General features: G+C 37.4%; 1 protein-coding gene across 1 annotated transcript in view; it reads right to left on the bottom strand.

Moving 5' to 3' along the window:
* The window catches only part of LOC309394223 (V-type proton ATPase subunit S1-like), a 69162-nt gene that overhangs the window by 32447 nt on the left and 21224 nt on the right, over nt 1-15491 (bottom strand). The window contains exons 5-7 of the mRNA XM_081957114.1: nt 11268-11461; nt 9530-9570; nt 1209-1294 (exon numbers count right to left, since the gene is read on the bottom strand). Of these exons, the coding sequence (XP_081813240.1) occupies nt 1209-1294; nt 9530-9570; nt 11268-11461 (321 nt within the window). The remainder of the gene's footprint in view (nt 1-1208; nt 1295-9529; nt 9571-11267; nt 11462-15491) is intronic.

A 15491-nucleotide genomic window follows, 5' to 3' on the forward strand; every position in this document is an offset into this window, starting at 1 on the left:
CTCTCTTGGGGTTCAGTGGTCCACAAGGCAACCACCATCTCCTTAGGCATCTCTTCCTACATGCGTTGATGCCAAAATGTGCATTATTGCATTGCAATGCAATCACTGTCTTTTTCTACTTGTATTAGTAGCATGTAAACATATAAATGACATAAGTTTGTATCACAATGTCACAATGGGTATTTCATCACTTGTCTTTGCCTCACCCCCTCTGTACACAACCTCTGTCTTGAATACTTTTGATTCATTGCCAATATTGTTCAGCTCTTTGCTATAAATGGTGGCGAACTAAAAAGAAGAGGCACAACTGCACATTTTATCACAGGCATAACATTCATTTATGCTATCATTAACATAATATTCATTAGAACACATTCCTAAACTGTAACAGAAGATATTACACATAAAGGCCTCTAGACAGCACCTTCAGAGAACAATATTTTACTCCTAGAATGAAACTGCTGCAAGCTTTAATCAGGGAGAAATAATAACTTCAGAAGCACAATTTAGGATTTCATCAACAGTAACCCCTAATAAAACACTTTTAATCGTTTTTATTGGACAGAAGTATATTATATGCTCTAATTGGAACTTGCTGTAGCTGTTGCCATTTTAATCAGATTGATTTGAAATCTGGTACATATATAGAGTTTATCACATTTCAGGTTGTTAACAAGAGGGGCAATATTTTTAAGCAATAAAATGCTGAAGTTTTAAACCTTTGTTTTAAATCAATACCATTTTAATCACAGTTCTCTTGTGGAATGTGAAAAACAAGTACATTACAGCAAAAAGTAATTCACTAAACCATGTCCCCATCAGTGATATATATATAGTGATTTCACTGATGGAGGCATGGTTTAGTATATATATAGTATATAGTGATATATAGTGATTTCATTGTGTCACCCAGTCTTCATTTAAAGTAATCAGAAACTTCTTCAGGATTTGAAGAATCCCTTTCTATCCCTTTCTTACATTTGTCACACGATTGACAATGGATAAGGGAAGGGAGGGTTGATCACATGATCATGACCACCATCTTGGTTTTTAAAATTCTCCTTCCACAGGAATCACTGGGATTAATTGCAGCTATTTTGGCACAACCCTGATTGGATATCAACAGATCATTTTGGACATCACTAATGGGCAAAGGAATTAAATTGTAGCATGGCGTTTTATATTTCAGGATTTTGAGAAGTACTGACCTGTGATGGTTGCTTTGCTGTATAAATGGCTAAAAATGGAATTCCTTGTTGCCGCAAAGATCTGATAAACCTTCCAATTATTTCATCTGTAAAACAGAACAGTGTTATAATAGTTTATTAATGCTCTTAAATTCATATTTGGTAATATAGTTAAATATGTACCTCTATTATTAATCTCTAAAAGTTCATTTTTACATAATTAAATGGAAATTTAGCAATACAGGGGACAAACATTGGCTTGCCCTAAAACATTTTGCATATCATCAGATGGAAGAAATCCTTCCAAAGACTGTGGGCCGGGACTTTGCCAGAGAGTGTATATTAAATAAAAGTTTATCGGGACGAGGACTCAGTTTTGTGCTGCTCATTGGAACTTCAGGAAGGTCCATCATAATTTCAAATCATTGAGGAGTGACCAGTCTTACTCAAGGACAATTTGTATATACCTGTCAAGCTCAGGCCCACATATGAGACAGTGAGATCCTATCAAGTCCAATACATTATTTGCTTACATCTAATAGACAGAATCTTGCCAAATTAAAGCCATATCTAAGCTACTATATAGACCCTAAGATATTCTAGGGAATGGTTATCCTGAACCTCTTCCACCCACCCACCCCAGCTTTCCAGCTCAGGACTGTGCAGACTATTGCAGCTCAGGACTGTGCAGTCGTCTTCTGGGAAAGTTCTGAGTTGGCAAAATTCTCCCCCTTTGCTGCTGCAGGTGCACATTCCATCACAATACCACAGGCATATGCAGTATACATATAAAACTCTCTGTAGACAAGACTACGCAACCTGCCGTTACATCTTTCTAGTTCCAGAGTTCACTGTGACCAAACAGCTGAAAACTAGCACAGTCATTTTCTGCCATTTTGAGTTAGGGAATATATGAATATGCCCCAAATAGGTTTAAAATATCTTCCAAAAGACAATGGATATTTCTAAAATCCAAGAAAACAGAAACAAAAACTTCTGCCTGCTTTAAAGTCTTCAGGATTTTCTTAAATGTCAACTGTATCTATTGCAGGTAGTTGTTAGGGATGTAACCCTAGGCTTGGCTTGGCAATGTATATAAGCTGTGATTGTAACAAATGTATCTGTTACTTTAAATCAGTGCTTCTCAATTATTTTCTGTCATGTCCCCCCTAGGAAGAAGAAAACATTTCGCGCCCCCCGCGCAACTGTAAATAGTATCATTTGTCTATAAAATTGTTATAAGTACACCTCTGCATAACACTGTATCCTTATTAACGTATAAGAGAATAAAAAAAGAAAGAAATGTGGATCAATTTACAACAAAGAATAGCTTTATTAACTGTAGCAGAAAAGATTTAAAGGAGCACAGGATTTAAAGGAACACAATATTAAAAAAAACTTTAACCTGCAAAACAAAAATATATAAAATAATTTGAGCTGAGCCCCCCTTTACGGAGCCTCGCGCCCCCCTTTACGGAGCCTCGCGCCCCCCCTGGAGGGCCCGCCCCACTATTTGAGAAGCACTGCTTTAAATGCTAAAGAGATGTAATTGGTTTGTTAACTCAAGCAGCCATAAGAGGGAGCCAGAATGACTGTTAGCTCTCTGTTTGTTAGACGCTGAGCGGTGCATTGTGAGGTACTGTGGTTTGCTACTGTTAGCTGTTTTGTGTGCTAAACTGACTATTTGATAACTGAAGGACTGAACCCTGTATGACTTGGACTGTTAACCAGACTCTGAATACCTCTATATTTCCACATACTAAACTACTATATTTTATACTATTCAGTGTCCCTGTATGCTGTTTTGTGCGTGTTTGTCCATATCACTTTCATTACGTTTCCCTGCACACTCGCTCTCCTAATGGGGAGCTTAATTACTTAACACTGGTAATGGGCCCAGAGTGTACCAGACGTAGCTAAAAAGAGAGAGTTTGTGTTGATACGCATTACCATATACAGACAGCTGTTTAGTTTATAAGTTTTACTATTATGGAGAAGATGGCACACATGCCATCAGCAAATCTATCACTGATAACCCGGTTGGATGGAACAAACTATGTTTCCTGGTCAATGAAGTGAAGCCTACTCCTGCGTACTGAGGGATCGTGGGATGCTGTACAGAATCCACCGGACGTGACTTCTTGGAATCCAGATGACGAGGATGATGCCAAGAAGATAGCAGAGTTTCAAAGATGCAACGAACGAGCATTGTGTATAATTGGTCTAACACTGACTGACCAACAGTTAGTTCATATTCGTGGGGAGAATTCTGCAGCAAGATGTTGGGAGAATATGTACGTGACACTGTAGGTGCACATATACATCTTACCTGAAAACTGTTTAGGGCACGTCTTCTGAAGGGTGGAGATATGTTAGCTCATCTAAACTTTATGAAAGGAGTTTTCCAAGAGCTACATGAAAAGGAACTTATTTTCTCAGAGTTACATCAAGTTTACATCATTCTGTCATCACTGGATGAGAGTTATGATGATTTTGTATCGTCCCTCGAGGTCCTAACCCGAAATGAACTAACATTGACTGACATAACTGCACGACTTTTGGAAGAGTCCAGAAGAAGGTTGAAAAGAGAACAACTGAGAGAAACCACCACAACATGAAGAGACACCTTCAGCTGCCTATATTGTTAGAAAATGTTTTTCTTGTGGGGCTAAGGGGCATATAGCTAGATTCGGTAAACATGCAAAACAACAGAATACTAGAACGGCTAAGAAAAATGCTAATGTCAACTTAGGTACGTCTACTTTGACTATCTCTAGAAATGCACCAATAAGCCGTGATTCATGGGTTGTTGATAGTGGAGCATCACAGTGCATTACTAGAAATAAGAATTGTTTTATAAAAATGTCTGCCAGCAAACAACATGTATCTTTGGCAAATGGTTGGAGAATGAAAGCATCTGGTGAAGGTATGGCAAGGTGTTCATTTGTAAATGAGCATTTATCCATGTTGTATATACCTGAACTGAAATTTAATTTGTTATCAGTAAGAGCTCTAGTTAAGATTGGCTATGTAGTAACCTTTAGGGGAGATAACTATCATTGAAAAGGAAGGTAATAGGGTTACTGCAAAATTAACAAATGGTTTATATATTATATCTGATGCCCACACTGCTAACTCAGTGTATGATAATGTGAAGCCACATGATGAATGCATACATCTGCTACATAGGCGTATGGGGCACATTAATTTCAAGATGCTGCAACAAACTGTAAAATTATCAGAAGGAGTAAAGTTAAAACCTTGCAGTAAATATTTAAATTGTAATGTGTGTAGTCAGGAAAAGAGCAAGGTTACTCCAGCAAACAGATGTAATGGGTTTAAAACAAAGGAACCTCTGGAAGTTGTTTTTGCTGATCTCCCAGTTTGGGAGGTGCCTGTTATGGTTTGAGTATCATGTATCATTATTCAAGAAATGGTTTCTGCTATTTAATGAAAGACAAGACATAAATGTTTCAACATTTCTTTAATTGGTTAAGATTTGCAGAAAGATCTTGACAAACTTGAACATTGGGCACTATCTAATAAAATGAAATTCAATGGTGAAAAGAGTAAGGTTCTACATTTAGGCAACAAAAACGGAATGCACAGGTACAGTATAGGTGATACCTTACTCAGTAGTAGTAACTGTGAGAGGGATCTTGGAGTTCTAGTGGACAACCATTTAAATATGAGCCAGCAGTGTGCAGCAGCTGCCAAAAAAGCCAACACAGTTCTAGGCTGCATCAACAGAGGGATAGAATCAAGATCACGTGAAGTGTTAATACCACTTTATAATGCCTTGGTAAGGCCACACTTGGAATACTGCATTCAGTTCTGGTCGCCACGATGTAAAAAAGATGTGGAGACTCTAGAAAGAGTGCAGAGAAGAGCAACAAAGATGATTAGGGGACTGGAGACTAAAACATATGAAGAACGGTTGCAGGAACTGGGTATGTTTAGCTTAAGAGAAAGAAGGACTAGGGGAGACATGATAGCATTATTCCAATATCTCAGAGGTTGCCACAAAGAAGAGGGAGTCAAACTATTCTCCAAAGCACCTGAGGGTAGAACAAGAAGCAATGGGTGGAAACTAATCAAGGAGAGAAGCAACTTAGAACTGAGGAGAAATTTCCTGACAGTGAGAACAATTAATCAGTGGAACAGCTTGCCTCCAGAAGTTGTGAATGCCCCAACACTGGAAGTCTTTAAGAAGATGTTGGATAGCTATTTGTCTGAAACGGTATAGGGTTTCCTGCCTAGGCAGGGGGTTGGACTAGAAGACCTCCAAGGTCCCTTCCAACTCTACTATTGTATTGTATTGTAAGAAAGATAAAAGCCAAGGTTATTACTGTAGTTACTGATAATGGGATGGCGTTTACCAATTATAAGTTCCAAACAATGTTAAAAACAGCTGGTATTGAGCATAAACATTCTGCTCCTTATAGACCTCAACATAACTTGTTTGTAGAACGAAGGGGAAAAACATTACAAGCCATGACTAGAACCATGTTATCTGATTCAGGATTGCCTGAAACACTGTGGGGTGAAGCCATGATGTGTGCTAATCATCTACTGAACAACGTTGTAAATGCTTCTATTGGAGAAGTACCATTTACTCATTGGCATGGTAGGAAACCTGATTTGAGCTACTTGCACACATTTGGAGTTCCTGCATGGGTACATATTCCAGCACAGATTAGATTAAAGGGACAACATAGAGCTAGGAAATTATTTTTCGTAGGTTATGACTCAAACCATAGATCTTATAGGTTCTGGGAACAAGGGACATTAAGATCTATCACAGTGCTAATGCAAAGTTTCTAGAGCATGTTGGTTAGGATAAACTGGAATTTAACAATGAGGTAGTTATTGAAACCCAGGTATTTCCTAGTGGTAAAATAGAAAGACCAGCTATAAAAATTAAGGATGAAATGCAAAGTCAGGAGGAGTTAGAAGAATGGGAACAGATGCAACAAGAGAGTCCAATAGTGAGCCCTGAGTTGCCAGGCGTTCTACCCATGTAACACGACCACCTGACAGATATCAAGCTAGTATAGCATGTCAAGTAGATAAAGTTCCTGCAACGTATTATGAACTATCAACGTATCCTAAAGAGGAGCAAATAGTTTGGAAAGCAGCAATGAACAGAGAACTGAAATCTTTACAAGATCTGGAGGTATATGAGAATGTGAGATTACCACCAGGTGAAAATGCAATAGGATGTAAATGGATTTACAAGATTAAAACAAGTGTAGATGGGACTGTTACCCATAAAGCTAGATTAGTAGCACAAGGTTTCAACCAGTCGGCAAATGATTATGATGAAGTATTTGCACCCAGTTTAAAAGCCATAACATTACGTGCATCATTAGTTTGGGCAGCTATGCATGGATATGTAGTAAATCGTTTAGATGTTGAGACAGCATATCTCCATGCACCGTTGCAACACACTATTTATTTAAAGAAAACTGAAGGGTTAAACACTGATAGCAACACTGATTGTTGGAAGTTAAAAAAGAGCCTGTATGGTTTAAAACAGTGAGGCTACGAGTGGAATCAATGCATAGTGAAGGAATTAGAAGGATAGGGTTTAAAGCTGGAATGGCTGATCCTTGTTTATTTAAGCAAGAAAGTGATGGTATGATTTCCTTGTTGTTATTGTTTACAGACGATATAGTGTTAATTACTAAAACAGAGCAAAAGGCTATTGAGATTATTACACTATTTTAAAAGCGGTTTAAACTAAAACACCTTGGTGAAATAAAGAAATATCTTGGTTTGAAGATGGATAAGGCTAGGGGAGGATATAAAATATCACAGGCTGAGAAGATCAATCAGTTAGGAATTACAAAATGGAACTGTGTAAACCAGCTAAAACTCCTATGAGTCAAGAATTTAGCAATGATGATATCAAAAGCCTAGTTTTTGATAAGAATATTTATCAATCCCTAATTGGTAGTTTATCTTATCTTAGCAATTGGTCTAGACCAGATATTGCATATAGTGTTAATCAATTGGCCAGGTTTAATGCCGAAACCACTGAACGGCATTGGCAAGCTGCTAAACGTGTATTGAGATATCTGAAACAGACAATACACTATACATTATATTTAGAGCCTAAGGATGAACTGATATTAACCGCATACGCTGATGCAGTTTTGCAACTGACATGTCTACACGTAAATCTACATCAGGTATCGCGATATTCTTAGGAAAGGCATTAATTGGATGGCAGTCTATTCGTCAAAGCATTTAAGTTTATCAACAATGGAGGCTGAATTTTCATGTTTATCTTTGTTGTGTACCAATTTAATTTGTTACAAGCAACTCTTGATAGATATGGGAATAAATGTATGTGAGCCTATTGTTGTACTTGAAGACAACCAAGCAGCGATCCAGATGGCATCAAATCTCGCTGTAAAGACAAGGTCAAAGTATACTGACTTCAGATATTTGAATGTACGGCAAAGTGTTAGTAGTAAAATGATTACACTAGAGTATTGTATGTCTGGAGAAAACATTGCTGACCATTTTACCAAAGCTCAAGGTATGATCAAACATAAACAATGTTGTAATGTTTATGGATTGAGAATGTGAAGCTGTGTGTAAATACATTGACAACCCAAGAGGGGAGAATGTTAGGGATATAACCCTAGGCTTGGCTTGGCAATGTATATAAGCTATGATTGTAACAAATGTATCTGTTACTTTAAATGCTAAGGAGATGTAATTGGTTTGTTAACTCAAGCAGCCATAAGAGGGAGCCAGAATGACTGTTAGCTCTCTGTTTGCTAGATGCTGATCGGTGTATTGTGAGGTACTGTGGTTTGCTACTGTTAGCTGTTTGTGTGCTAAACTGACTATTTGATAACTGAAGGATTGAACCGTGTATGACTTGGACTGTTAACTGGACTCTGAATACCTCTATATTTCCATATACTAAACTGCTATATTTTATATTATTCAGTGTCCCTGTATGCTGGTTTGTGCGTGTTCGTCCATATCACTCTCATTACACTTCTCTGCACACTCACTTTCCTAACGGGGAGCTTAATTACTTAACAGTAGTCATTGATTTATAACCACTATTGGGATGAGGATTTGTGTTTCTAAGCAGAGTAGTTGTTACATGCCCTATTTTACAATCTGTTTTGCAATGTTTTGTTAAGCAAATCACTGCAGTTAAGGGAATTATGCAACTGTTAAGCAAATCTGGCTTTTCCCATTGATTTTGTTTGCTGAAGCCAGCTGAGTAGGCTGCAAATGTAATCATATGACCCTAGGAGGCTGCAAGGGTCATAACTACATGGTGACTACCAATCTGCAGCACTTCGATCATGTGGCTGTGGAGATCTTGTGATAGTTGTAAATGCAAGGACAAATTGTAAGTCACTTTTTTCAATGCAGGTGTGGGCTGCTACAGGTTTGCCCAGATTCGGGAGAATCATAGTTAGCAGTTTGGAGAATCTCCAAATCCCACCCTTGGCTGTCCCCTCCCACCCTGTCCTGCCCCTCCCAGGAGTCTCCACACAGCCCATTTTGGATGCAAGGTAAGTGCAGGGCCTGTGTGGAGACTCGGGGAGGGGGGAAAACATGCCTCCTGGAAGTTCCAAAAGGCCGGAAACAGGCCCATTTCCGGCCTCCAGGGGGCCTCTGGAGGACCTTCAGAGCCTGGAGGAAGCAATTTTTGCCCTCCCAAAGGCTCAAGGAAAGCCTCTGGAGTCTGGGGAAGGTGAAAATTCATACACACCTCCAATGGTCTATGAGACTGACTAGGCCACTCCCACCATGGCCACGCCCACCCCGCAACCGACAGAGAACCCGTTGCTGAAATTTTTGAAGCACATCCCTGTTTCAATGCCACTATAACTTTAAACTACCTGTGGTCAGTATATAATTGCCCACACCAGTAAAGCTGTTATTCTTCATATTTGTTCTTGGAAAGAAGGGCTATCAACTTTAGTAAATTTGCTGATTTCTCAAATTATTGGGCAAAGCTCTCAAATAAAGCAGTGTAACCTGAACCAAAAGAAGGGATATTAATTTATATGCAAGCTGAAATCCCACAATGGATACCTTTGAAGTATACATTGTTGGTTTTGATTTGTTGTTTTACCTTTTATCTTTTGCTGTTGTTCTTACATTTTATTAGTTTTCTCGAGTCTTCCAGGGAGCAGTTAGGCAGGTATAACACAAATATGTACATTAAAATAAAAACCCACAAATATCCATATCCAGCACAACAAACAGCCGTTTTTCCTTTTATATTTACTGATCATCTCATCCCTTGCTAAAGTTCTTTCTCATTTATTCTTTGTAGGTAAGTTTATTTAATTACCTACCATTTTCCATGAGCTTGTTTTGAGTGGGAAGTTCATCTTTTCTGCATGAAAAATATTGAAGGGAAAACTAAAATATCACAAAAGTAATTAAGAGGTAAAAAAAATTTCATTTAAAAAGCATTTCACTTTAAAAAAAAGATATTCAATTTACTTTCAAGAGGAAACATAAAACATATGGTTTCATATTGAAATATTGTAGCAAAGATATCATGTTGTATTTATCATTATCAGCGAATGTTTTGACTAATGATATAGCCCTGAAATAAATAGGGGGATCCATTAAAGGAACATTATTTTGGGTAGAAAGTGCTGACAGTTATGAATATAAAAAGTAAGCACAAATTTTAATATGTCTCAGAAGTTAGGCCTGCTTTGTGCAATATTAAAACAACTTTAGCATCATTTAAAATGGCATATGGTGCATTGAGTTTGCAAAATGGAGAATAATCAGCACAGAATAATAGCATAAAGATAAGGATAAATTAACCCTTCGCCTGACAGACAATATTGCAAAATGAGATGATGATGATGATGATGATGATGATGATGATGATGATGATGAAGTTGATGATGACTACAATAACAGCAGCAGCAGCAACAATAATATGATAGAAATGCACCCAGGTAAACATGCCATGTCTCGTTTGTGTTTTTTATTTACAATTATTTCCTCCCTAAGGGATCAAATGTTTGGGCAGTAATTTGCTCTTTCAGAAAGAAAAGGAAAACTGGTTAAAAACAAACTGACAGCAGAACAGTCTTTATTGAATAAGACAGATAATCAGGTTTTTGCCAGTCTTAATAACTTAGGCTTCAGTTGAATGATTTTTACCTAATAAGATTGCTGACAACACCTATAGAACAACCCAAAATGAGAGATCATGGCAAAAAAGAAACCAAATGAGAGAGAAATTTCTATTTGAGATAAATAGATCCCTTCAATGTGTCCAATGTGTCCTACAGAAACCATTTCAGGATTATTTTTCTTAGTGTAAGCTGTTTTTTCAAGTTGGTTCTTTCCAGATATGTTAGTATTTCATGTACAAGTAGTCCTCAATTTACAACCACAATTGGGCCCAAAATTGATGTTGCTAAGTGAGAAATTTGTTAAATGAGTTCTGCCCCATTTTACGACTTTTCTTGCCACATTTGTTAAGTGAATCACTGCAATTGTTAAGTTAGTAACACAGTTGTTAAGTGAATCTGGTTTCCCCTTTGACTTTGCTTGTCAGAAGGTTGCAAAAGGTGATCACATGACAACGGGACACTATAACCGTCATAAATTTAAAAGCTGTCCAGCATCTGAATGTAAATCACATGACCATGGGGATGTTACAATGGTCATAAGAGTTAAATATGGTCATAAATCACTTTTTTCAGTGCCATTGTACCTTTGAATGGTCACTAAGTGAACTGTTTTAATTCGAGGACTAGCTTTACTAAGGAAACCTACTTTCATTATTATTACATTCCTCTCTTCTGATACTTTCCAAGTTTGCTCCCATGATTCCATCTATGTGTTCTTTTAAAATTTGGAAGGACTTGTGTGCATCTCAAAATAATATAGGAGAATCTTTGGCTGTTGGACCTTCCTGCATCTAGGGAACAATCCCTACTGATTATAACTCATAACTCCTTTTAATTTTACATTATTCTTACATAAGATCCACTATTTAAGACACTTCTCAGCTGCTTTATGGAAGCATGCAAGATGTCTAGTCCTTACGAGAGTTCATACCTTCTGATTGGTGGTAGGTTTATCTCAAATAAACTGGGTTTGGAGGTATTCACTCTTAGCTTTGATATCTCAGGGCTGTCTACATTTACCAAGTTCCAGTTCAGAGTCTTCTGGAGGTGGCCTGAAAAATGACTGACAGCATGACAGTCAACTGCTGGCAAAACCAATGAAGATGATGAAGTCTCAAGAAGCTCCTGCAGTAAATACAAATAGCAGTTAATTATGAGGTAGATAATTAAAGACCTTAAGGGGGTGATTGCTTTTTATACTCTGATCAGCTTTGATTACAGTCTTTTATAGTTTCCATTATGCAAAATAAATTATATTACCTTCAATAAGAATTTGACAAGCAATTTCATTACACAAACAAGCCAGTAATGAAAATCACCTTGTGGAAAACAACAAGGAAAAAGTCCAATATTGATAACGTCCTACACGTTTTGGAAATAAGTAGGCATGAAACTGGCTGTTTTTGTACCAACATACCAAGAAGTAAAAAGCATGGGCATGTAATATGGTAACAGATGGGATCTTTTGAGAGCTGCTAAGGCCCTGCCAGCAAATTCATGGCCATACTCCTACTTGATTACCAAACTTGATGTGAGTGAATGGCTCACATGTGTGAATGATAATATTTTTTCACACATCCCTTAAATGAAATGTTCGAACCTGACTAGCTCAAGATTGACTCAGCCTTCCCGCCTTCCGAGGTCAGTAAAATGACCCAGATTTTGGGGGCAATACACTGACACTGTACAACAGAGGGGACCGTAAAGCACAATGAAGTGGTATATAAGTTTTCTTAAGGAGACAGGAAGGAAAATGTTAGCCAAGAAGCATGAAAGCCAGATTGGTGACTTGGGGTCAGTCACTCTCAGTCCCATCCACCTCACAGGATTATTATTGTGGGGAAAATAGGAGAAGGAAGGAGTATTAGATATGTTTACCACCTAGATTTTTTTTACAAAAATAATATAGGCAGGATAAATACATGAAAAAATTAAAAAATATGATACAGTACTTTCTGTTCCCAAGGTTGTGGTGAAAAACGTTAAGTTGGCAATGCACATCAAACATAATTTTAATTATACTATTGTGGCTGCCATCTTGAGGTTTTTCACTGTGCTCTGTGAATATGCCCATCTGTCCTTTGCAGAACTTTTTGCAAAACCTGTTTAATCTGTCATAGCCAACTCTCTACGAAAGTACATAGTTATGAATCATCAGTTATTAACACACAACATTTTCACATCTACGCTGCTTAAGGTGAAAAGAATATATAACATGAAAACACTACAGCAGAAATAAATGAAACTTATAAACTTTGGCTGGAGTGCAAAGAGGTATTAGAAAATGTTCATTTTTACTTTTTGCCAAACATTGGCCTTAAAAAGGCATCTCTGCTTAATTGCTTCTTTTCAATATGAAATCAGTTCTGTGCAAGTCAACATTTGGGTTAATTTCATTATGGAAAAGTGAGAGTTTATTTGATTTAAATCAGCAGAAATGCTCCCTCCAAGATGGTATGCTGAGTGGTCGGAAGGATTTCCTTCTCCTGCCGACAAACAGCTGGTTTTGCTGTCAAAATGGGTTCCGTGGCACCCATCTCCCTAAATCGAATGGGATCATCTAGGAATGACTCAAGATGACTCTTTCACAACTGTGGGCACTCCTGAGAAGAGGAATCCTTGAGGTGATAATTCCTGCTGTGGCAATCAGAGAAGTTCCCATTCTCCATCTTTCCTCTCAGCTGTTTCTTTTTTAAAAAACAAACCTTGGCTTTCAACTGCACTTTTCAAAGTTTTTTTTTTCCTTTTAATTTGATTCTTATTTTTAAACGTGAACAGCCTTGTTGAATGCTTTTATTCAACCCCCGCCCCTTGCTGGATTTTAACTTTCTCTTGTTGCTTTATTATGTGTGTGTGTGTTTTCAGCTCTGACAAGCCAGGCTTTTTTTGTTTCCCCCTACCATTTGGAAAACAAGAGCTGTGTTATCTCTCTTGTTAAAATTCAGCAGGGAAAATATGAATCAACCTGCCTATCTACGTCATAGTAACAGAACAGAACAGAATAACAGAGTTGGAAGAGACCTTGGAGGTCTTCTAGTCCAACCCCCTGCTAGGCAGGAAACCCTACACCACTTCAGACAAATGGTTGTCCAATCTCTTCTTTAAAACTTCCTGTGTTGGAGCATTCACAACTTCTGGAGGTAAGCTGTTCCATTGATTAATTGTTCTAACTGTCAGGAAATTTCTCCTCAGTTCTAAGTTGCTTCTCTCCTTGATTAGTTTCCACCCATTGTCCTAACTTCAGGTGCTTTGGAGAATGGTTTGACTCGCTCTTATTTGTGGCAGCCCCTGAGTTATCGAATCACTGCTATCATGTCACCCCTAGTCCTTCTTTTTATAAGACTAGACATATCCAGTTCCAGCAACCGTTCTTTATGTTTTATCTTCGAGTCCCCTAATCCTCTTTGTTGCTCTTCTCTGCACTCTTTCTAGAGTCTCCACATCTTTTTTACATTGTAGTGACCAAAACTGGATGCAGTATTCCAAGTGTGGCCTTACCAAGGCATTATAAAGTGGTATTAACATTTCACGTGATCTTGATTCTATCCCTCTGTTGATGCAGCCTAGAACTTGTTGGAATTTTGGCAGTTGCAGCACACTGCTGGCTCATATTTAAGTGTACTGTACCTGTGCATTTTGTTTTTCTTGCCTAAATGTAGAACCTTACATTTTTCACCATTGAATTTCATTTTGTTAGATAGCGCCCAATGTTCAAGTCTGTCAAGATCCTTCTGTATCTTAAGCCTATGATAATGATCATACCGGTTTCATCAAATTTAGCAACCAAATGTTTAGATGCTAATAAGAACATTTATCAATTCTTGGGCCAACTTATACACCCTGGGCTATATTAGTGACTCTTTTTTCTACCCAAAGGGAAGCCAATTAAAGCATTTGAGATACATTTTCCAGAACACACAGTCATTAACATCATTCGCTAAAAGTAAATCTAAAAACCATCTGTTCCCTCGTAGGCAATAGCTGTTGGGAGCATCCTCATGATAAACAAGTTGATAATTAATATTGTTACTGTTCTCAAATATTTGATTTATATTTTTTTAACTTCATCTATTTACTGTCTGATTCTTAAACTGTAACATATTTTGTACAAATCTCTTTATTCAACTTCAGGAAAAATTATGTAACTGAATGGATTAAAAATATTACCCAAATATATATTTTCTTTGGAACACAATCAATTACTATATAGAATCAAGACATTATACTGTTGGCTGTGGCAAAATGCAAGAACTGACCTACATAGACAGATACTGTACATGCTTCAATGGTTTACCACTTGTCACTTATTTTTAATAACTTATTTAATCCATTTGTTTGCCATCTATAAACCACCAAGTGGTGTGTTGGCAAGAGCAGTGGTCACCATGCAACTGGACATGGGCGAGAGAAAAACTAGCAATATCTACTCCCTATCATAATTATTGCTTCCAGGTAAAAATAGCAAACAAATGAATAATGCGTCCATAGAGACTTTGTCCTCTCCTTTCATAAAGTGAGTAGGAAAACATACATTAATCTTTCTTCAATATTGTCATTGGGACAGGACCTTCACTTACTTTATGACAAGACAAATATTTTCTCCAAAATCCAGCTGTCACTTCTCAGGATCATCTGTATAACACAACTGCCAAATGGTAGGGTCAATCTTGGTATTTACCACTGTCCTGAATCTATCCACAATTCTGAAGTATTTAGCATACAGTGATTGCAATTTAATATATTGCTTTGATACGGTACTATATCTCCTTATTTTAAAAAGAATATTCAAAGGGGCAAAGTATTGTTGACGGATTAATGGAGCACAATAATAGACAGATGCTATTCAATATTAATATCCAATTTTTGGGGAAAAAAGAAATCAAAGTCAGTGCAAGAATAGCTGCATAAACAGCTACTGATCCTCAGCTACTAATGTTCCTACACAAATCTAATGTCTGACAAAAATAGTGATGTTTTTAAAGCCAGTGTTTATTTATTGCAAAAAGAAATGCATTCTTTTCTTTGTATTATGTAGACTGTCCCATTCTCCTGAGTCCTGACGTAAGAACTGTGAAATCTCAGTTTACAGGATTTCAGTAGAATGGAATTAGCATTGAATTGATCCTTTTTCTGTTTTGATGAACTTCATTTGTAC

The sequence above is a fragment of the Natrix helvetica genome (assembly GCF_964273705.1).
Source record: "Natrix helvetica genome assembly, chromosome: 6".
Taxonomy (NCBI): Eukaryota; Metazoa; Chordata; class Lepidosauria; order Squamata; family Natricidae; genus Natrix; species Natrix helvetica.